The following is a 23,340-nucleotide window of genomic DNA, read 5'->3' on the forward strand; positions in this document are numbered from 1 at the left end:
ACATAGACTTTTAGAAAAGTTAAGATGTAGACGCTAGGAGTAAATAAAACATTAGTCAATGCTTTTGCAATAAATATATTATTATATCAATAATTATAATATTCAAATATAATCATTAATAGTATTATTAATTTAATAAATTAGATTAATATGGATAAGGCTACAAATATAGCATTTAATAGGTCTACGTCACTCTCACAATGTAGCTCAAAGACCCCTCACACTTATATGGCAATCGGGCGGACAACTGCGTAACTATATAAAAAACGTTGTTTAGACTAAAGTTTAAACATGATTAAAATCGCAGATCATTTCGACTATATTAAATAACTAGGTTCAGCTAAAAATATTTTAGTCTTTATATTTTAGTACATACCGTTTGCCGTACGTAGTCCGTGTCCGGAGGAAAATAAATGCTAATGGCAGTAGTTGCGGGTATCTCACTGAATTTCCAAAGGCAAAAATATTGTACGTCATTCTAATATAAAGAAAAACTTCTACATACTCGCCAATGTCCGTCTGGCATCCTTTTTATTTTCGTAATAAAAGAAAGAGACGTAACACTAAGCAACTATTACGTAGCATTATTGCTCATAAGTACTAAGTTTCTCTAACTTTACTGTATTTTATGTATGTAATGTATGTATATACAAAATTGCACTTTAAATCACGAATGAGCAAAATCTAAGGGCGCGTGCGTAGTGTTGCACGATGTGGTCGCGGCAGTGTTTGTACGAGCGTGGCTTGTGACGTCACGACTCACGACACTATATTAATTGACATTGACATGTTTACCAGTGACTACACAATCAGTAGCCCATACAAATGTATTTTACGATGGCACAGACAAAAGTGTGCTTTATACAGATGACATACAAAACAATTTTGAGCTGCATGACTCATTCATTGGCAATTTACATGCAAGTTTATGGCGTATCACCATGAACATAAGACAGACAATCCAATATTCTTATTTACTTTTTATACGTTGCTGACCACACGAGATTATGAGCTCTCTATCTAGTGCGGTAAGGTGTATTATCGTGCAACATTACGTTGGCTCTCTAATGTCAACACGGTCGTTCCAGGCTATACGATAACTACGAGTTAGTATAATATTACAGAAGGCGATTACGATTATATCATAATAATTGAATTATTTGACTTTGCAATCCAACCGTCGATTTGTTCATCAAATATCTGTCAGTCTAGTTCCTGAACTTATTGCTTTGTTACATCATCCGACAGGAATATTCATTAGTTTGATATAATATACAATTTAACTATCTATTTTGTCCAATGTTTAGCCTCCAATATCGAATATAATGTGTATCTAGATTCTAGACTCTAGACATAGTCTGTAATTATTCAATACTTTGTGTAGAACAATAATATTGTATTAATTAGACTGAAATTTTGACATTAAATAAAATAATAAATGATCTAGACGAATTTGAAGTCGTTTTAGTCAAAATATCTCTTGTTCTTTTTATTTCGTCCAACATAACCCACGTTGATAGACATAATGAGGACTATCCTTTTTCTGTTCACCAGATGGCGCTAATCTCAAGTTCCATTTGGCCAATCACAGGCTGTCAAAAATTGAATGTCCAATAGCTGCTCATTAGCAAATAGGTATTTGGACAATGGACCTAAAACGTGTGGTTTTAGGTAGCGCCCCCTAGTGGCAAATTCAGTGTGGGCGGTGTCCGCGAGGCTGCAGCGATACGAGTGCGATGGTCGTGTGTGTGTGTGTGTGTGTGTGAGGTCCCCCCCCCCTAGGTATGGTCGGGCGCGTGCTTGCGATGGTGGTGGCGGCGCGCTCGGACACGCCCCGCGTCTGCGCTCGCGCCGCTCACTGGTTGACAATAAAATATTTTTTTATTAAAGAATCTAAACAAGTATTCAAATAATACCAATGTCTTTTACAAATTCAGTCGCTTTAGCAACGTCAAATTGTTCGCCACTCAATCATGAAAATTATTTACCTACATAAAATATTTGTTTTTGAAGCTAGCAGCGAATTCTATACAGCTTCATGAACCATGAACATCTTAAACCCTTTACAGGTCGGTTCTTCTCTTCACAATTAGACCAAAAAATTATCACAACAAACTCAGATTAAATTAAACCAAATTAAATTTCAACAACGATCGAACTACGTTATGTCCTACAAAGGTGTTAGTATAAATAGTAAAACAACGTTATCTAAATTGTTAGTACCCGCATGCACAACAAGCCAGTTAATATTGTTAGTAGCCTACACACACTCATAATCAACATTTTAACATTAGTACATACTAAACTACTGCACATATTATGTACACGCCTTTACACCATCAAAAATACTTCAAGTTAGTTTTCCAATAAGTAGGTACAATACCCTTAGTATGAATTTGCTTTACATTTAACGTAATCGAAACGAAAGCGCGTTCGGCGCTCTGATTGGTTGGTTTATTCGAGCCGGCCAATCAGAGCGTCAAACGCGCTCTCGTTTCGATTACTTTAAACGTAAAGTAAACTCATACTATGGGTACCTACAGATAACAGTCGCATCAAGCTACCCTGAAACTTCCAAATTCTTTAATAGATTATCTACCTGATTAAAAAGCGATAAGGTCGGAAATCTTATAAAGTATTTTAAGAGTTTGGGAAGTTCGAAGTGCTGCCATAACAAAAAAAATAAAACGTGCCATTCCTCACCCTGACTGTGTGATATTAATTTTGTCACAACCATTTTCAACTCTGGATACATGGCCTTTGAGCTCATGTTACTATGTTCGTTTTTCGATAAATCGCTCGCGTTCATTGATCTAAATCGGCAGTCTGGAATAGCAACATAAAGTAAAATAAAAACACTTCAAAGAAAAATCTATTTCAGTCCTCGTCATTCCAATTTATTTGTAATAATACAAAATTATACTCTTAATATTAAGTATTTTTTTATTAAAAATATGAACCAACTTGTCGTGCATGATTACATCAATAGTAGGTACATTAAAAGAAAAATAATATTTGCCTCTAAAATTATCATAAAGCCCTTTACACATCCCAATTTTATTAGTTGTACCTGACAAAATTCGCAACGCAATAACTACCCTGACATTGCTACACGGTAACTGACGGTCGGGCACCCAACCGTCAGTTACCTTTACCCTATGTTGCCATTGTTACGGCAATTGCTATGTCCTACGGTAATTGGATTATTTTGTATTATCTACGGGCTGCGGCAACAAATGGTCCTGACAGCCCAACCACGACCAAATTGGGACCTGTATTAAGGCTTTAAGAAGATAGGTACATACATACAACACGCAAACATTTTTTTAATATTCATGAAGTTTTGACTTGACTAGGTACTTCAATTATATTATTCGCAAAAATTTTTGACTGAGAGAAATTTTCTAGATTGCATATTTGTATTAATCTTATAAACTGGCCCCTTAAAATCACCTAGGCAGCTATCCTTTGAGAAGTATTATAGCTATCCTTTGCGAAGAGATTGTACCCTCGTTTAGTTAATTAGTTCTTGCAAGTGAGAAAAGTATACCTGAGGGTTCTTCTGGAGTCTTGGGGGTGGTACTGGTGGTGGCGTCTCCGTTGGTCGCTGGCGGCTTTTTATTCTTGTCGTATCCGTTGGCTCTCGGACGCGGCTCACGTGTATGATCTAAAATTCATAGAAACATTAATTAACTGAAGCTATATATTACTAGCGTGTCTAAGATATTGTTTTCATGGAAGTATTAGGTAAGTGATTTATTCCTTACTACCTTGGATTACCAGCTATTGTTGGTAGTTGCTAATTGCTATACCTATGTATATGTAGTGGTAGCTATTTATGTACCGTAGTGTAGTTTAGTTGTATGTACCAAAGTGTATTTAATTCCGTAGAAGTGTAATAATTTTTAAAACAGTAATCTTTTCTCTAACGTGTCGTTCTTTTATGCTACAAGCCAGTAAACAAGCAGACGGATCACCTGATAGTAAGCAATCGCCGCGAGCCATGAAACCGAAACACCGGAGGTGTTTTTGGCCTTTTGGAGGTTAGGAATTGGGAAAGTTATAGTGACTTACTATTAGCATAAATGGTAGAGCGGTGCATCTGTTGTCCGGATAGTTCGGGCAGTGTGAGCGGCCGCCGGGTGCTTCGCCCCCTCGAACCCACCATGTTGAAGTCGCTGCAATTTGGTGTAACAAGGTAATAACAATAATTCTATTTATTCTACGGTTATTCTGACAATTTCAAGCATTGTTTTAAGTATAGACGCCAGATCAAACTACTCTAATTCTTTAATAGATTATGAACTCTATTGTTTTGTTGTAAAGTCGACTTGTGCAGGTATGTCCTAAAATTACCTTATGTGATCCCCAATCCACCTGACACACATTCCGTCCTAAGGTAAGCGTCCACAGGCCCGCATCGGACGCATCGCACGCAACGGATGTTAGGTGGTATGTATAGAAAGAAACTCATACAACTGCATCCACTGATCCGCATCATCAGTAATGTCTACATGCGATGCATGCTGATAACGTCATACGGTATACGTGCGATGCGTACGATGCGTGTCTGTGGACGCTTACCTTAAAGAAGCATTTTCAGCAGTGGATGTAATGCGATTAAAGGTCTCAGCACACATATAGGATCGGAAAGGGATCGTCACCGTATCGCCTCGAGCCGTTCGATTAATGGTTTGTATTAAACTCCCTACTGCAACGCACACTAATCGGAATAATAACGTAATCGCCTCGCCTCGGAACAGGCTCCGAACTTGAATTCCCGCGCTTACGGCTCATCGTCCCCGCGCTTACGTTTCTCCGTCCCCGCGCTTACGTCTCTCCGTACCCGAGCTCACATCTCTTCGTCCACCCTTTCCCCTTTCCCCTCCCGCGACGGGACGGCGAGGCGTAAGCGCGGTGTCGCCTAGCCGTAGCCGAGTTGACGTACAGGCGCTGCTGATACGCTTTCGTTACGTGCATACGGTAGGTTGACGCCTGATTGTCAGCGAGGCAAAAGGCGTTACGATTACGATCCCTTTCCGATCCCATATGTGTGCTGAGACCTTAATCGAGTGCGGTTAAGTCGAAAATCTGTTGTAGAAGTAGCATGTTGTTCTGGCGTCTACACGTCAAAAATTCGCCAATGCTAGTCTGTAATTTTTGTTGACGTGGTTTTTTGAACTAAGCAGTGTTCGCAATGTGTTGAATGGTGCTGTACATTGCACAATAATGTATATTGGGTCACCTGAAGTCTAGCGGTGATTGAGGCGATAGGGACGGCTTGCCTAGGAGTAAGGTATTAGCTCGAGACTTGAAGATGCCCAGGCTATAGCTACCGGAAAAGATTTACTGTTCGACCGTTTAGGCGTATAGGGATATAAATAATGAAATACAAGTTGTAAATACATCTTACAGTATATCTTAGGGATCTATAGTCCAGTCATTTGGTCCCTAAGCTGCTGAAAATTTGCTACAATTTCATAGTTGCTCATTTTTATTAGAATCGACAGAAACTGTACTAATTGTATATGTAATCACTTTGATGAAAAACTTATATCCACGTTGATTTGAAGTCAAAATAACTCAAGATCCTATTGTGACAACATACTTTGTGTACCAATCTTTAGTAATGTTATATCACATGCAATATAAAATGTAAGAAGGTGTTTTTCGTTACCAAATGACTGGACTAAAAAGATACAAAGAAAAGGCTACTTACTCTCGAAGCGGCTCTCGCCAGAAGTCAGGCGTGTGCACTGGTGGAAAGTGGTAGTTGTTCTGATAGCCGTACGCGTCCAGCCCACTGGCGCGCAAACTCGCGTGCAGGGAATTTTTCATACACTGTAACTGTTAAGGCAAACACATTGGATAACTTATCTGGGTACCAAAAGGGTGGAAGGAGAGTCCAATTTTTATACTAGACACTTGATTTTTAGGTACAATTGTAGTCATAATAAACTTTCTTAGAAGGGACTATAGAACTTTCTTATGTCGTCAGGTATAGACTTTCGGACAAAAATATCTCACTCGGGTGCTTACAAACCCACCACCAAAATGTGCAAGTGTATCAATCAAGGAAATCGGTGCAAGTATTTGCATTTCACACAAACCTGTGCTTTAAAAGTTCTATAATTACTCTAGCTATTATTTAAGAACATTTGTTAGTAAGATCTGCTACAAATTTTTAAGTGCTATGAGTAAAACTCTAATAACAACATATTTTGGAACGAATAACTGCTAGTTAAAGAAACAATACTCTGCTGAGCAGGTAGTGTTTAAAATGTTTCAATTACAATGTCCTAAAAGGGTAGCGAACTCTTCAGGAGTGTTTCTTAATTCCACAAATTGTTGATGATCATGATCTTCAAAATACTTTTTGGAAGCCTTTTATTTCTGTCAAACTTGATCCTTTAGATGTTTGTATAACTCATGTTGAGTTCGTCACCTCAAAAACTGGCACAAAGGCTGCTGTTCTTGTAATATAGTTTACAATTTGACCAGCAACCTCCCCCCAGAGCTACTTAAACCAAATTAATAACTAAAATCTTCACAAGCGCATACGAGGACGGGACAAACAAAGAGCAGCACATGCGGGGTTAGTATAAAACTAAAACATCACTCGCGAAATGTTAGTGTGCAGAAACTAGAGATTAGTAACAACTGTGTGCCACCGCAGCCAGAGAATACTAAGGCCTGTCCCATATGTTATTATCTTCTAACAATACTGCAAAATCCGCCATTTTTGGCAGCCTCCATCCACCTAAATCTCAAGTAAATCCATTTTGGATTATGTACTAACGCACTTTTTTCAGAGTTTCTCCCATATCCCATGCAATCTACATAATATCCAAATTGCCTTCGTACTTCCCTGGCTGGGGTACTGTATGCGTGACGCGTTCCCGTCCACGTCGGCGCGCCAACTGGCAACTACGCCGAGCCTCAACGACACAACCACACCCTATACTCCATGGGACTTCAGGACAAAGGGTCTTATGTACAAATCTATCTTCAGGATTTTGTTTTCATTTTTTGAAGATAGATTTAGAAGAAATTGCAAACTGAGTATTTTTTTGTCTTCTCAATCGTTTGCTTATCAGGATAGGGAGAGAAATATAGGTATACATAGAGGAGTATATCGTATGTGGTGGCGCGCGGGTAGTGGCGGGCGGTGCGACACGGCGACACGGCGACACGTACGTGAGCGTGACGCGCGGCCACGCCGTCAAACAAGAGGTTAGTGACGGCGCCCCCGGCGGGGTCCCGGCCGGCGGCCGCCTGTACCTCTCTGCGCTGGCGCTCGGCGTCGGCGCGCAGGCGGCGCACCAGGCGCTCCGCCTCGCCCAGCCGCGCGCGCAGCTCGGCGCGACTCTCCGGCGCACACGCGCCCTCCGCGCCGCCGCACGAACACGCGCTGCTCACCTCCAGAGACCGCAGCTTTCTGTCGTCGTACACGGTCCGCAGTTTCATTATAGTTAACGGGCAACTGGACTTAGTAGGTACATGTTCCAACTATCCATGTGTATCGAAAGGTAAAGCTAGATGACAAACGTCGATCACGTTAAGGTTAGTCAGTAGTCACTAACGGACTTGGAACACAAAGTTTATTGACCAAGGTCATTCAAGGTTGCAATGAATGCTCACTCAAACACAAGATAGAAAATGTTCACGTACTCAGTTTGCGCGTCTACGAGCAGCTGCAGTTGCAGTGCCCGGGCCTCCGCAGCCTTCGCCTCGCTGCGGGCAGTCGACGCTTCCTGCTCCAAGCGTGTCACCTCGCGCTTCAGCTTAGCCTGGTTAGCAATTAAAAGTTCATATCAAAGAACATTATGCAGTGTAAATATAAGAATGACTAGATTATCAGGAGAGAGAATATTCAGAAGTGCTCCACCGTAGGCCGCATCATCACTTACCATCAGGCGAGATAGCGGCCAAACGTCGACCCATTTAACATAAAAGGGTCTTCTCATCTTTAGTCCTTTTACATCTTCTGCTAGACACTGGCTCGGCCTAGGCTTCCTTCAAAAGTCGTTTTTGACGAATTACATTAGTACTTTTACTATTAGACAAATGGCTATTATCTCACAACTTTTTCCAGTTTACGTAACTAATTCTACTAGGTAATTGAACTTCAGTTTTGAAACACTATTTAATTAACTCGGCGCATCAGACTATGAAATGTGAGCACAAACTAGTTAGTCTTGTTACCTCATTGTTCTCGGTGTTCTCCTCAGCTGGTGGTGAACTGGCCTTCGGTGAGGATTCCTTGTTGAATATCAGTTGGAACTGCAGATCTGGAAAGAGTAAAATTATTACCATGATGTCATTCGCCTTTTAAAAACAATCTTCTACGTTTCACGTCGGTCAAAAGTTGACTTCGTTGGTCGAAATGATCGTAAACGCCCTTCTATTGCCTATGGTTTGAGTTTGATTCTCAAGTAAGACGAAATATAATTGTGCTTTTCTGTTATTCTGCTCTATTACTACTCTAGATACGAGACACGGAGTTTGACATTATGTCTGTGTAAACTAATATTTAACATCCACCTTGGGTTGACTTGGTAAACTTGGGTTCACATATAAACACCGAACTGCCAAATGACTAATAAAAGGAATCAATGACCATTGCATACAAGGTACAGTACACACCCATTTAGATCATTGTTTAGGTTCGAATCCTTAAGTGCAACGTACCCACAGTACAACGTATGACTCACATAACCGTGAACAAGTTTGAGTCTGCGGTTAAAACGAGTGTCAACAGTAAACATACCTATAGGTTCTATAGATATATTGATAGGTATAGCAAAACGACTTTACGTAGGTCCTTGTACCTAGGCATATGTCGATACAAAATGAACTCAAATAGAACGCGCCTATGATACAATTTCCAGTAGTAAATTCTCTAGTATTGCTTCACTTTGCCTAATGACAAGAAATTTTGCAACCCTCCGTTTATTACCTACAAGTAATGCACCAATTAATATATTTAGCCTTCGTATTAACAGCATATTTCGATAGCATACCGAATATTGTGATAATGTACTGGAAGTAGGCTAACTGGCCACCCACTGAATCATAAAGTGCAAAGGTACCATTGTCCTCGACATAAGCCGCTTACTCTGCCCGACCTCATACGCACCATGTTTGTGGGTGGTCGTCATAATAAATTAGCTGGAGATAACTATACATATAGTTACAGTACAGACGTAAAGTACAGCTGGTTGTAGTACCTATTGTCATTATGAAATGATTCATATGATAAGATTACCTAAATTAAATCTTAAGCTCTTAAAATTATGAGTCATTTATGACTGGAGCCTTAAATTAGAAAAATGAACGAAGAATGTAAAGCCTTAGCCCGAAAGTACTTTATATTTGACGACGCTAAAACCAGAGTGATCTAAGTGACATTTTTACCAAAAATGAATATACAGCTCATACGTTTCCAACAATAACGCTTAACGCATTTCCTCAATTTTCTCAGAAACATATTTTTGTGCCCTAGATCACTCTGGTTTTAGCATCGTCATTTATGGTCTCCGCAAAAATAAACTTTAAGTGTAGGCCTGAAGACCTCAGGATTCTTTGTATCTTTGCCAGAGCATCACACGAATAGATAGCACATTATTGTTCACTTTACTTTTCCTATAACCAGCATACACAACCTCATCATCATCATCATATCAACCACAAAATGTCTACCGTTAAACATACCCCCTCTCCTCCAATTACTTCCAGATCGTCAGGTTAGCTATAACCTAACCATGGACCTCATGACCAGTTTCCCTCTTACCTCTGTTCCTCTCCCTCAAGGCTTCGATCTCAGCATGTAGACCACTCAGCATCTGCCGGTGCTGTTCCTGCAGGAACCTGACGCTGTGCTCCAGGTGTGCGACTCTGGCCACCGGGTCACCTCCGATGATGAATCCTCCACCAGTCGGCTCCGGAGCTGACTTCTTCACCTGAAGATCATAAAGTCAGTTCTTTATGACATTTGACTGCACTTTTGGCATTACAGGAAATTTTCGGACTTAAATATAGGTATTATAATTAATATCTAATCGTAAAAAAGTCACAATACATTATTCATTTTGTAACTAGGTACATCATAACAGTCGGAATACCTCGGCACATAGCAAAATATAGTATAGATAGGTAGGATCACTCTGCGCATATTTGGTACAAACCATGTTTCATTCATAGAATTTAGTAAGTACCTACTCACAAAATAATCTGCTATCGTAATATGTACAGGACCTACATAGATATAAATTGAAGAAACTAGACAATAGCGTATAGCGAGTGAAACAACGCAACCCTTTGTTCAGATAAATAACTAATGTCCCTCGGCACAATGTACGGAAACAGTTAATTGCATTTGAATTACCCCAATAATCAGTAACGATTTCCCATTGCCAGGCGATGGGAAAAGCCCATCTGATACACATAATAGGTTTTCCTATAATGTCAATGACCGGAAGGTTCTTTGTGTTCCATGACTTGGCACTTTTAATTATTTATATTGGACACTCGCATATAAACATAGCGAACGACACGAGCTGCGAGAAGACGAATGCAAACAGATGGGAATCTGGCAGGATATCTATTTCCGAACCAAAATCAGAACTGGTGACATGAGGAGGGAACATCCGACGCAAAATAATTAATGATCCACTTACTTGGAGCTTCGTGAACGGGGCAGCTGGCACTAGGACTTTAGACGCCATCGCTGCAGACCAGACTCAATCACATCCACGACCCGAAGCAGATACAAGTCAGGGCAGAGCGACTAGCGCAACCGCCTTTGTTGTGAACCGCCGCGGAGCACGCGCGTGCTTCCAATGATAAAGATTCAACATTTGTGCACAGCAAACGCACCACGACCTTGCCCACTACACGTAATAATTAAAAATAAAATTTCACAGATGAACACAAATAATAAACAGTGGCGTTCAGCCGATACTGTATGAGGTAGACGTTTCTCCTATACTTAACCGGGGTCGTCGACCGTCCCGACCTTGAACCACTGAACTGGTTATAGGTAAATACTAAAATTGACTTGGATCAAAGCACTGTTTAATGTTTCCGTTGATTATTAGGAATTTTCTCGTATTTGTGGTGTGTGTCGGCGGCGGCGAGGAGCCGGGCTGTGTGGCGGCAGGTGCAGGCGGGGGCGGCGCGCGGGGTGCAGTGTCTATCGATCGCGCCGCCGCACACAGGTTCCGCGTACCGCTGACTCACGGGCTTCGTTTCTGTCACTATTCGCCTGTGGCGCGCTGCCAACTCCTCTGATGGCTTTATGGCGTGTCACACAGCTCTCTGCTAATAGCTTCATTTCACCATACAGATCGGGAATACGTAACGCACTTTTACGGCGACCTTAACCGTACGAATTTGTAGGAGCAACATAATCCGCAACTTAGTTGCGTAACTCTATGAACGCCATTATTTACGAACTTTGAATTTTAACTCATAAATAAGTAGACTTAGTGCTCACTTTTACTTTGTATGAATCACGTCACGCACTACCATTACCTACCTCAAGGAAATTAAGAAGTCTAATTCTTAGGCGTTAACTAAAAACCCAGACTGGACATATCAAAGTAACTCAAAACAAAACATAATAAATTAGGCCCGCATTAGAGTATACATACTGATAGCAACTGAACCAACAGCTTCATTGCAATTAAAATATTTAACGACTGGAGAAAGTACAAACTTTCGAGCACGCATGGAACATTAACCAGTTGGCACAATAACCATGTCGTAATAAAATATATAAAATCCATATTACCTACATTACATTAGGAAAGACAGACAGACGGAACACCCAACACTTGAGTAAACAAGCCCAAATTGATACTAAAGCCATATAGAGAAATAATAATGTTTATTTCACCCATGCCACTTACACATTCATTCATGCATGCCCTAAACGGAATAACAATAGCTGAATACTGAAAAGAAAACATCGTATTGGTAAGGACGTCTCTTTGTGTTCCTTCGTTCATATTTATTTGGGCGTCTTTTTATCTTAATCCTTAAAACACACACAGTAAAAGACTATGACAACAAATGTTTATTTCTAAACAAATATGAATAAGAAAACAGACCATTTTTACGCCACATTCAAAGACATTTTTGAAGGGTGAATGACGGATGGTACTAATAAAGATTTTACGAAACGGGATTCTGGCAGTAAGATGTTTGATGGGGGAGAAAGGAAAATGGAAACATGTTGCACCAACCCCTAGCAACTTGAGAAAAGGGCAGGAGGAGTTCAATGACCTTTGCAAACAACAAAGGAAACAGCTAAACCATTTGCTATCAAAATAGAGACGTGTTTTCGGGACCACTTTAATTAATGTGTTTTCCATTACAACTTGTGTTTCCTTAGGTAACTCCTAATGACAAAGTTACTTAAGTAGGTAAGCCATTAGTGTAGTCGTGTCCTTTTTATTTTATTGTCCTGTCTGTCCACTTGTATGAGGAAATCCTTGCAAATATCACGTTTCTTTGTTTTAAAAGGAAAATTCCTTGACCGTGTACCTATATTTACTGGCTGTTATTATTGTGTTTATAACACCGAAATGGTAATTTGTTAAAACTATTAAGTTAGCTATAGCCTAGTATAAGATCCAATTAAGTTTTTAAAGAAATTGATATCTTAATCAGACATAAATTTCATAGCAAAAACATCATAGAAAAACTTGCAAATATTTTCAAATCAGATAACATCATCACGCACAGCTGCCGTACGCCACGTCTGACGTGAAATCCACCCCTGGAAATGTAGAGAGCCCACACCTATTTTCACCATATTTGAAATGAAATCATTTTGGAAAATTCTCAGTACCTATGTAACTAATTAAAAGACGTGATGTTATGCGTTGATACAACCCTTATTAGCATCCAATCTCTTCTCTAAAATACTTAAATTGCTAGTGTCAAGTTGTCATTTGGCAACATCAGGACTTAAAGGGCAGATCTTTATTCAGCAGTGGACGTATTTCGCATAATGATGATGATGACGATAAATTGTAAACAGTTTGAACTATGTATTTCCATAGTTTGATGTGTATGCTATCTACAATCAGGTCAGTCCATCACGATAAACCTTCATAGTGTACAAAACAACTGTATCAGGCAGTACACTCGGCGAGCTTCATGTTATTAATATAATGGAGCTGCAATATTACGGTAGACATGCACGCCATTCCATGAATTTTAAAGTTACTGTCTGTCCGTCTATTTTTAACATTCAATTATGTCGATACCTACAATGTTGCAGTTATTTAGTTGGGTTGGTAGTAATTGAATTTGTAATATTCAATACTTAGGTAGTTGACAATAAACAAATCTGAAATATTTAAAAGGGTCACATTTGAAACACTCTAAAACTATGGATATGTGAAAAGTATTGCATCTCTTTCCACACCTTAGCTTCCAGCCAAATCGTCAGGAGATATTGATAATAGTCCTTTTCAACGCTCCTGCTAAAATCTTGTAGAAATGTAACAAATGTAGGTGTGCGCATAACACCCGAATGATAGTATCGACCGTTACTGTCAGAAATTAATTTGTATGAAAGAAGATTCTCGCACATAGGAAAGAAACCCTCCAATACTTTCTTACTATTGCTAGTTCCTTAATCCAAGATTTAAAGGCCAATCGCTAAAATGTAATAACTACATCGAAGGAAAGAAGTTCTTTGGGCCTCAAGGATATAAAAATCCATAGATATGAAACTATTTCCCTTGTTAAAACTGTAACTCAGTGAAATAATAATCATAATAATGCAAAAATCAGCTCAATCTCGGCAAAAAATTACACCCTAAGCGTTCAGCAGTCTATTTATTCGGAGAGGCAAGTAGGTACCAACATTTTCGTTAACTGACCTGAAAATAATTGGTCAACAGGGCGATCTTTAAAGCTCATTGCTATTCTTGGATTCAAGATCAAAGTTATCCGATTTAGGGAATGTCCAAAATTAAACTGTCTGCCTCGTTCGTCTAGTCATACACATGTCTATTAAGGGTTCTTATTGGACAGATGTAAATTTATTTTTTTCCTACAAATGCTTAAGTAATTGTAGTACAAATAACCAGAGAAGATTTGGGCTGAGTTGAAGATAGAGGTCAGTGGAGTGCTATTGGAGAAGCCTAGCAGATACGACACGATGAATATAATAGTTAGTTACGATGACGATAAAGGAGATACTGATGAAGACGATGAAGCCAATCCTGCTATTGAGATGACTTTTAGAGAGCACAATGACAAAACAGCCGAGGCAAACTTTTTATCCAAAATTTACCGGGTGTTTCTCCACCAGAGATGTGCTATGCTAAGTTGTTGTGGATGCGTTTGGTTTCCAGCTATGTTTTTATATAGAAAAATGCGAACTTTGGATGTGTACTACGCTTTGGATGTGTGGCTTCCGTACATCGCATACTACTTGAGCTACGCATTTTCCTTGCACAGCTACTTTGCGACAGAATTTAGTTACAGCTTCCACTGCTTAGCTATAAAATCTTTGCAGCATAGCTACATGGCACATCTCTGGTGGACAAACACCCTTAACGCAAGACCCTAAGCAGATATAATACAGATTTGTTGTTAAAGTACCTACGAAGAAAGTCTATCGAAGTACCTACCAATTGCACTGACCTTTCCATATGCCTAGGCAATTTCACCTTCGAAACTATATTACTAAGAATTTACGACATGAGCTATCCTCGTTAATGGCATGTGGCATTTGATGGTCAAACAGATAGCGTGGTAGATTGGAGTCATTGATTATTCACAGCCTTTAAAATGAACCATTAATATTTATACCATTACTTCCAATTCACTTTACGGCCGATAAAAGTTCAAGTAGGTAGTAATTTAGTGGGTAAGTACCCATAAAGTACGTACTTACTGTGACCTCGGTTAGGTTGTAATTGAAAAAAAATTAGAAGGAAAGTCATAACTAGGTATAGATACTACAAATCTAACCCTTAAGCATCAAGGCCTATAGGACAGAATCCTATAGGCCTATAGGCCTACATATATACGGTGCAGTATAAAGGTACGCGTCCACAGGCCCGCATCGTACGCATCCCACGCAACGGATTTTAGTTTGTCTTGTAAAGAAACTCATACAACTGCGTCCATTGATCCGCATCGTACGGACGCAGTCAATCAGTTTGAAGCGATCCATCCTTTGCGTGCGATGCGTACGATGCGGATATGTGGATGCTTACCATAATGCACCATGACTCTTATCTAGGTACTTACTCCTACCCAAAGGATCTTTAAGTTACAAGAAAACTGGAACAGACTAGGTACCGTTTAAGGTCTACCCACATCCTTTGGTACATCTGTTTAGAAACGTAGGCACAATTATCTTAATAATTAATAATTAATAATATGTAGGTAGATAGGTAGTTACTTAGCCTAACCTGGGAATCAATCCTGCATACCTTTAAGTACAGTAACTACTTATCTAAAGTCCCAAGCACTAGCCATGGCAAAGTTTGTCGAAGTTTGCGCAAAACATTAATTTTTTCATTATTTCGTCCATAGTATTCAAGGGGAGACTAGATACCAAAGATAGGTAGGTAATCCTTCCAAAGTAATCACACTAAGTTTTTGATAATTACCACCATTTTATTAAAAAATCTGTTAACTAATTTCAATAATTAAACCCACCTCAGGAATAACATCATCTTCAGGATCAACACTAGCTAGCGTGAGGATGGCGGTCCTGCTCCACTGCGGGAAGTGGCGGGCCTCGGGCTGAGGAGCCGGCAGCGGAGGCGCCCCCATGCTCGCCGGTGGTCGCGTGCTAAATAACATACTGTCGGACACCGCTGCTCACCCACCCACTCACACGAAACTAATCACTTTGATCACAAAACAATCAGAGTTCACACCTGTCAGGGGCACGTAACTTATAACACGTTTCACGATACACGGTTGTTCCATTAAAAATTAAAAAGAAGTTCTAGTTATTTCACTCTTTATATTATTCCAATAACAAATTAAACACTGAATACGTTTCATAACGAAATAATAATGAATTATAATGTGAGTTCATACGACATTATTTTTATCGCAAGTTTGGTTTTTTTGGTTAGTAAAACAAACAAACCGTTGCCTAGCAACGCGCGCCACATCATGGCGCGCAAACTAATCACGCAATCAAAATAACGAGGTATTGGAAATGTTTTAATTAATTTCTCTAATTAAAATAACTTTGACGTTCTTGTGGAAATAATTACGTTATTGACGAGGCCTATTTGTTTGTGGAATAATTTTCTAAGTGCTTTGTAAAACAATAAATTATAATTTGACCCTCAAGTGCGTTGACCCGTGACGAGAATTTATAGCAAAAAGTTGTAATAGGTCCAGTAGGAGTCTATGGTGCATATGACATTTTTCTCTGTTGCCTTTGATTTGTCAAATTCAAATGTTTACACGTTAATAATGGCGAATAGTAATAGTGTATAAATATTTAGGATTTTTCCGGCAATTATATCGTATTTTGGTGCTTATACTCTTATTTATTGTGAATATTATACAAACGGAATTGCAATGGAGACGTGTGTAAGAGGATTTTCTTTTATGGCCGAAAACAAAGCTGACATGGTGGATTTGCAGGTTTGTATAGATTTTTCTTATGTTTATTATAAATTACAATATCTTACACTAAGACAGTTTTTACTATTTTCATCTAATCAGCTGTTTTAGCTTTGTAACGTTTTCATGTTTTGATTATGATGCTCCTCAGCACCATCTGTGATCCAACGGTAGTAACTTGATACAATGATAAAATAGCCATATCTAATAACACAATACATACTTATTTCTATTTTTAATTAATTTATATAATATATTACTTCCATGAAGTAATGTTGTATTTATTTGCTTTCAATATTATTATTTACTTTTTGTATTTTCGGACACTAATTTGAGTTAGTCGCCATCTATTGACCACATCTTGAACTTGTAGTTCATAGAAGGCGGTGAGTTAGAGAGGGCGTGGCGGAGCAATCGGAGGGAGCGAATGAAACAGCGCGAACAGAAAATATGGGACAAATTCGTGGAGGAACAAGACGTGGTCAAAGGAGTTTGCACTGGTATGATGAGATAATTCAAATAACCCACAAAAATACTTAAGCGAAGTAAAATTACCGGCAAAAATATACAAACTGCATGCATCAAGTGTTTATTAACTGAATTTGAACCTTTACTGTTTTGTAATAAAGTTGAAAAAAGACTGATGAAAAATACAGTGCCTAGTAGCTGTCTGGCATTCATTTCTAATAGGTACAGCATCAAGAAAAGTTACCCACGTGAAACCCTATTCCTTGTTTAATAATAGATGACCCGTACCAGTTCCTGGACCAGTTGCCCGAATCCTGTTTGAAAGAGATTATGGATACCGAACGGCAGAGAATACCCAAAGAAAAATCTGTCGAGGAGGTAAAACCTAAGGTTAGTTAAGTTAAGGAAAATTTGTGTCTAATATTTTTTTATTAGCTAACTGACGGACTAACTAGATTTTCAATTTGCATACCCCGTCATCATTCCTATACAAAATTGAAAACGGTTTTGATTGTGTACTTATGCATTCTATCTAAAACCTTGTATGTAGGAGCTACCACAGCCCAGTAGTGGCAACCACCCTTCTGGAGACGACGGCCAGCACACGTGTGTGGTCACCTTCGCTGCCGACATCGACAAGGGCAACTGCGACATGTTCCACATTTTTGATGATGACCAGTCAGGTAAAGATAACTCACGCAACGCATCTTCAACACTATCAGCTTATCTCGCTTGTCTAAAATATTTTTTGCTTTTTGTAAGCTTGTAGACTTTGTTCAGCAGTGGACGTCTCTCGGCTGATGATGATAATGATGAAGCTTGTAGATAGAGTAGAAATTCGAATTTAGACGTTTGCGACTTGCCAGCTGGAGCTCAGAATATGTGGGCTTCCCATAAGCTGAAGTAACTCGTTATAAAGAAAAACTAATTTCACTTCTATTTCATCTACTTTGGCTTACTCTATCTGAGTCTATTCGGCGCGAATGTTTCTGTAAATAACCGAATTTATAGCTTAGCCAATTTAAAGTACTATAAAGTTGATCTGCCTCTATAATTGGTTCTTTTGAATATCTGCATGCATTTTGCTGCATTGCTTTCAAGTAGATTTATTGTTTTGAATCAACCCAATATAATATTATCGCCACCAGGAGCTGAAGAAGAAGTCTTCAATGAACCCGAAAGCCTGGAGACGGTGAGGGACAAACAAGTGGAACAATGCCCTCACTCTCCGGAGAGACATATCGCCCTTGAAAAAACGTCAAGTTAGTTATTATCCATTGCCTATTTATTTCTTGATATGCTTAATTGATATGCTATTAAATTACGTGATGTTACTAAAAATGAACATCAAAGTCAGTGATTTCTTATACTTGCAGGTAAATCATCGGAGAATGTAACGCATGTGATTGAGAGTAGTATCTACTGCGCCAAGGTCAAGGACCTTCGGATGAAGATCAATGAAGAGCTAATGTCTTTAATGTAAGTACTTAATTACTATAGGAACTGCAAACGTACGGTTAGGCAAAATATAAAATGTATTTTTCTGAAGAATCTATGCCTAAAAGAAATCGTAATTCGTGAACAGGACTACGCTAGACCGTCGTGATATACTGACTTCGGAACCGGACGACATCATGCGCATGGTGAAGAGATCAGCGGAGTTCTGCGGCCGCTTCAACAGAATCTACATGTACCAGCTGCAGAGACAAGTAAATCCCTGAAAACTATTGTTGAAATTACTTTTTTGGGAGCTTTTGTTGGTAGATTGGTTCCAGTTCTAATAAAATTTGCTTTCAAATGCTTTTACACGAGGGAGTCATACTTCGGTATGAATGAGCCGGCTTGATCGGAGCGATACCATGGCCGCACAGAAATCCCGCATGGAATAACGCTTGCGTTGTGTTTCGGCCTATGAGTGAGGTTGCCCAATATTTCCTTAAACCTCCAATCCCCAAATTCTAATTTGTACGTCATGTTCTTCTAAAATAAAACGTTTATTTAAGACTGATTGGTAACAGATCCACGACATCAAACGCAACAACAGCGTGTCGTTGCCGTTCGCGAAACACACGCAGTTCCAATCGCAGATGGTGAGGATCGTGTCTCTGCACCAGAACATATTGCAGTCTTTCCAGGTTTGTATTTACTTTACATGTTTTACTTATAGGTTCTTTATATTCGCCGTTCTAAGTAAGCGGGTTGGTGGCCAAATGCAGACTTATCAACGCTAAAAAAACGTTTTCAAATAGAAAGCATTTAAAATCCAATCATATAGAGATGGTTAATAAGATACTCGTCTTGCATGAAATTTCCTTTAAGATAAAAATTACGAAATGCTGAGGGCATATTTGCAAAAAAGTGTGAACAGTTTCCATAAATGTTTGGATCAACTCACGTATTTATTGACATATGCCACTATCCTCCAAGATCTTTCCATGCTTCTTAAGACTATTTTAATTTGTTTGTATCCTATGTTTGCCTATCAGGTGTTCCACAAGTCAGTATCGCAGACGTGTTGTGTCCGCGAGAGTGCGAGTGCGCTGGGCTCGCTGATCGCGTGCGTGCGCGACTCCACGCACATGTGCCTCAACGTGCCGCCGCCCAAGGACTTCACTGCCGCCCTCGACTTGTACAAGGACGTATGTCACTATTTACACATTTTTTCTGGATTATTTATCTTCATCGTTATCACATCAGACACAAGACGTACACTGCTGAACGTAGACCACCCCTAATGAATTCTAGATCGGCCAGAGTTGCAAATAGCGCTCATATTGAATTCTAGCCTAACAATATATTTTGGGCAGTTTTGTTATGAGACCCTTATCCCAATGGGTCGAGGGGATTACCATATACCATGCAAACTACCAGACTTCCGAGTAATTTCTAAGGATTTACTAAAAAGTCGATAAGCTCAATAATTTATCGTACTGATTAATGATTACTTCAACTATTGCTTAGTAACGATTTGGCATCGACAACAATTGCTGACCTGGGTTAAGTAACCATTAAATGATTCTGTAGGAAGTAGCTAATGCCAACCTACATATTAATAAATGTTCCTCTTTGTATCAGGACCTGATAGTGACGTGCGATAAAGTCGACGATTTCGTCGGCGAGTACGCGATCCGGTGCGAGGAGTTTCTTAACAGCTTCGTTAATGTGGTGAGACTTTACTATTGCTATTGTTTAATCATAATTATTATGAGTAAACTCCTGTTCTACAATTAGAGGCATTAAAAAAAACTTGACTCATCTCGATGATGGAGGATTTCGGGTGTAGTGTTCGGCCTCAACTCCGTCAATACAGGGTTCAGCTAAACCCACATTAAAATTGGTTTAGTCAATCGAAAATTAACGAAATAATATTGGTTAAGCTGGCTGTAGGTGCGTCCGAGCACGCTGCTCATGAGGAAGAGTCCCTCTGTGGCTCGAAACTAATAGAGCTTTTCTCAATATATTTACGTGAGGTGAGCAAAACGTAATTGTTAGTAAATTTAGTATGTCTCACACAAATAAATTTCCTAAACTCACAGAATACGATGAACAATCCAAGGAAGGCACCCAAGAAACAAATGAAGAAGAGGGGCATCGCAAATTGGAACAAAAGTCAAGTGAAGAATGGTGAGTAATAGATAGTTGTTGAAAAGTGAGACGTTACAGTATTTGGTCAATGTAAACTGTATCCTTAGTACGAGTATGCTTTACGTTTAATGTAATCGAAACGAGAACGCGTTCGGCACTCTGATTGGTTGGTTTATTCGAGTCGGCCAATCAGAGCGTCAAATACGGTCTAGGTAGGTACTGGTATCAGAAATTTATAAGAAGAAAAGGCAATACCTACCTCTACCATACACCAAACAAAAACGTGGATATTGCGTTTTATTGTCCTTAATTATTTATCAGACGTTTTGGCATCCTTTCTATCGTCGGTTATATCAAAATTGTGCCTCTAAAGAATAGATTTACAGTTAATTTTAAGTAATTCAAGTCGATTGGACAAACTTTGGCCTTAAGTCCTGATACCCACATTGCCATTCCTTCCAGATGCCGAAGCTCGCCTGTCAATGTATTCCTTGGATACTCTTCGACTCAACTTGCATCCTAAGTCTACGAGCTCAAAGGATAATCAATCTAGGTAATACTTTTATTCTCGTATCTTCACAAATTTTAGATTTAACATGCAGATTTACTTTTAAATAACACATTATATTCGTTATATTATAAGGGTCATATTGAAAAACCACCAATTGAAAAACCAAATTACATCTTTTATATTGAAAAGTAATCCTTATAGTGATCCTAACTGGTATCTTTAACAGTATTTTAGAAGAGTCTGTACTGTAGTGCTTAAACTGAGATGATGTTTCTTCATATACAGCTCTATAAAGAAAAGTGGCGCTAAAGAAGCAGCTACCCCTAAGTCCAAGCGTCAAAGTCAGAATCAAGCTGAAAAACCCGTAGAGGCAGCCAAGGGCCCCAAAAAGTAATTAATTATTACTATTTCTTCGACCTCATTACCCATTGTTGAATTTTTAATGCTACCTTTAGTACTCATGTATTGTAGACAATTACGTCTTCATTTAACATTGTTCTATGTGTTTCGATAGATTTCAAGTGTAAAATCTTCAGTTTTCAATGTTAACACAAACAGCCTTACTTATAGGTCCCGTCGGCCTCTAATGCGTGACCCTCACGCTGGACGTCCAAGAGCACCAAAGCCGATTCGCGAAAACGATATCCGCACTATGGTCGAAGCTGTTGAGACGGTGAGTCATACCTATTTACCTACTATTTTAACTAAGTACCTGTTAATCATTAATGACTCTCAATTCTAAAATATATTAGGTTATGACTAGAATCTTCCCGTTTCCAGTGTGCTTCGAGCCACATAAGTCGCGAGGCGTCCCCCCGTCCGCTGGGCACGGCCCCGGTATGCCCGCGGCGCAAGGCGGCCACCCCGCGCCGCGCGCCGCACACCCCGCGCACCCCCACCCCGCTCGCCCCACTCACACCACACAGAACATACTCTCCACTCCGACACCCATCACCACTAAGAACGCCATCACCACTCAGATGTAACTCACCTTTAACTCCCCTTATACCACTCACGCCACGCACGCCTCGCTCGCCCATATCGTTGCACCGACGTCACTCTCCAAGAGTGAACCTCGCCGGCCCGCCGTTCCATACGCCGCGTACTGCGCTTGACCCGCATAGGTGAGGCACTCTTTTTTAATACTAGAACATTATATTTATTTTAAAAGCTCAGTTGATGTAGTGCAGACATACTCCCTGCTCTGTGGCAGACAGATTAAGCAGAAAATTCCATAAAAAATCGGAAAGAAAAGTACCTCTGAGCAACTTTTAATAAAAACGAACACCAACTAATCTTTCCCGTGGTCTTCTTTTTCCAAGTTTTCGCCCAAGACCAAAGATCCAGCCATCGCCGAGGAACAAAAAACGCCCAGAAGACCAGAAACCGAAGCGCCCTCATAACTTCAGCACCGTGAAAGAGGCTGGTAGTGGCACAAGAACGGACCTTGAATCCGAAGACATGATGACCCCAGTGTGCAAGATACGGTGCGCCATGAAGAAGAGCCTGGAGCCTGAAGATACCAAGCTGAGTGGCAGAGAACAAGCTACAAAGAAGTCGCCTAGTAGGCATCGAATGGATCCGAATGAGAAGAAAAAAGTTAGCATTTGTTTCCGTGCTAAGGTTCTTCTTTAATTGAACACGTTGGGGCTCCGGCTCAAAGCAGGAGAAGGAACGGGGTGGTTATTGGTTAGTAACAGTCTAACACTCCCTCGCCTGACCCAGAGCAGGAGAAGTCGTTGGAAGATTTTCCACCCTCAAAAAAAAAAAACAAAAAAAGGTCATAAAATTTTGAGGCGTGCATTTAAAGTTATTATTTTAAAGAAACTTTCTTTTGCTTTTTGATTGATTTGATTGTACAGCAAGTATTGTTTTATAGTTACAGCCGTTACAGGCCTTCCCCGACACGCCTCGGTTAGTGCCTGGGCTCAAACTACATGGTTCTCCGCCAAAGAAAGATACTGAAGACTCTGCCAAATACGGAGAATGCAGCAAGACTGAAACTCTGCCAAATACGGAGAATGCAGCAAGACTGAAAAAGAAGCGCCCGCTGTACCAAACCGGGAGCCGTCGAGCGATAGGAAAGACAGGAGTAAGGTAAGATATACGTATGTTACTAAACAGGAACGTACTAATTGATAGAGGTGGGAATA

General features: G+C 39.8%; 2 protein-coding genes across 6 annotated transcripts in view; one reads left to right on the top strand and one right to left on the bottom strand.

The window, feature by feature from the left end:
- Nucleotides 1–59: 59 nt before the first annotated feature.
- Nucleotides 60–16,112, bottom strand: LOC118269276 (uncharacterized). Of its 5 annotated transcripts, none has more exons than XM_035584301.2 (10): nt 15,694–16,109; nt 9,794–9,962; nt 8,206–8,291; nt 7,672–7,790; nt 7,198–7,438; nt 5,720–5,847; nt 4,075–4,178; nt 3,551–3,667; nt 2,704–2,826; nt 60–1,858 (listed from the first exon to the last, which is right to left on the bottom strand). In XM_035584301.2, exons 1-10 carry the CDS (start codon nt 15,838–15,840, stop codon nt 1,779–1,781), a joined length of 1,314 nt encoding a protein of 437 aa, XP_035440194.2. In that variant the 5' UTR covers nt 15,841–16,109; the 3' UTR covers nt 60–1,778. The 5 variants fall into 5 exon arrangements, with proteins under 5 accessions (XP_035440194.2, XP_035440195.2, XP_035440196.1 ...); XM_035584302.2 differs by having other exon boundaries at nt 7,282–7,438; nt 15,694–16,104; XM_035584303.2 differs by lacking the exon at nt 15,694–16,109 and adding an exon at nt 10,680–11,272.
- A 303-nt stretch (nt 16,113–16,415) lies between these two features.
- Nucleotides 16,416–23,340, top strand: part of LOC118269042 (uncharacterized) — a 51,030-nt gene continuing 44,105 nt past the window's right edge. The window contains exons 1-18 of the mRNA XM_050700732.1: nt 16,416–16,644; nt 16,997–17,123; nt 17,369–17,481; nt 17,642–17,774; nt 18,240–18,353; nt 18,468–18,570; nt 18,677–18,800; nt 19,110–19,226; nt 19,578–19,730; nt 20,167–20,256; nt 20,628–20,715; nt 21,139–21,229; nt 21,473–21,577; nt 21,758–21,860; nt 21,968–22,311; nt 22,510–22,786; nt 23,067–23,154; nt 23,190–23,284. Of these exons, the coding sequence (XP_050556689.1) occupies nt 16,579–16,644; nt 16,997–17,123; nt 17,369–17,481; nt 17,642–17,774; nt 18,240–18,353; nt 18,468–18,570; nt 18,677–18,800; nt 19,110–19,226; nt 19,578–19,730; nt 20,167–20,256; nt 20,628–20,715; nt 21,139–21,229; nt 21,473–21,577; nt 21,758–21,860; nt 21,968–22,311; nt 22,510–22,786; nt 23,067–23,154; nt 23,190–23,284 (2,331 nt within the window). The 5' untranslated portion in view covers nt 16,416–16,578. The remainder of the gene's footprint in view (nt 16,645–16,996; nt 17,124–17,368; nt 17,482–17,641; nt 17,775–18,239; nt 18,354–18,467; nt 18,571–18,676; nt 18,801–19,109; nt 19,227–19,577; nt 19,731–20,166; nt 20,257–20,627; nt 20,716–21,138; nt 21,230–21,472; nt 21,578–21,757; nt 21,861–21,967; nt 22,312–22,509; nt 22,787–23,066; nt 23,155–23,189; nt 23,285–23,340) is intronic.

The sequence above is a fragment of the Spodoptera frugiperda genome, chromosome 2, assembly GCF_023101765.2.
Source record: "Spodoptera frugiperda isolate SF20-4 chromosome 2, AGI-APGP_CSIRO_Sfru_2.0, whole genome shotgun sequence".
In the NCBI taxonomy this organism is placed as follows: Eukaryota; Metazoa; Arthropoda; class Insecta; order Lepidoptera; family Noctuidae; genus Spodoptera; species Spodoptera frugiperda.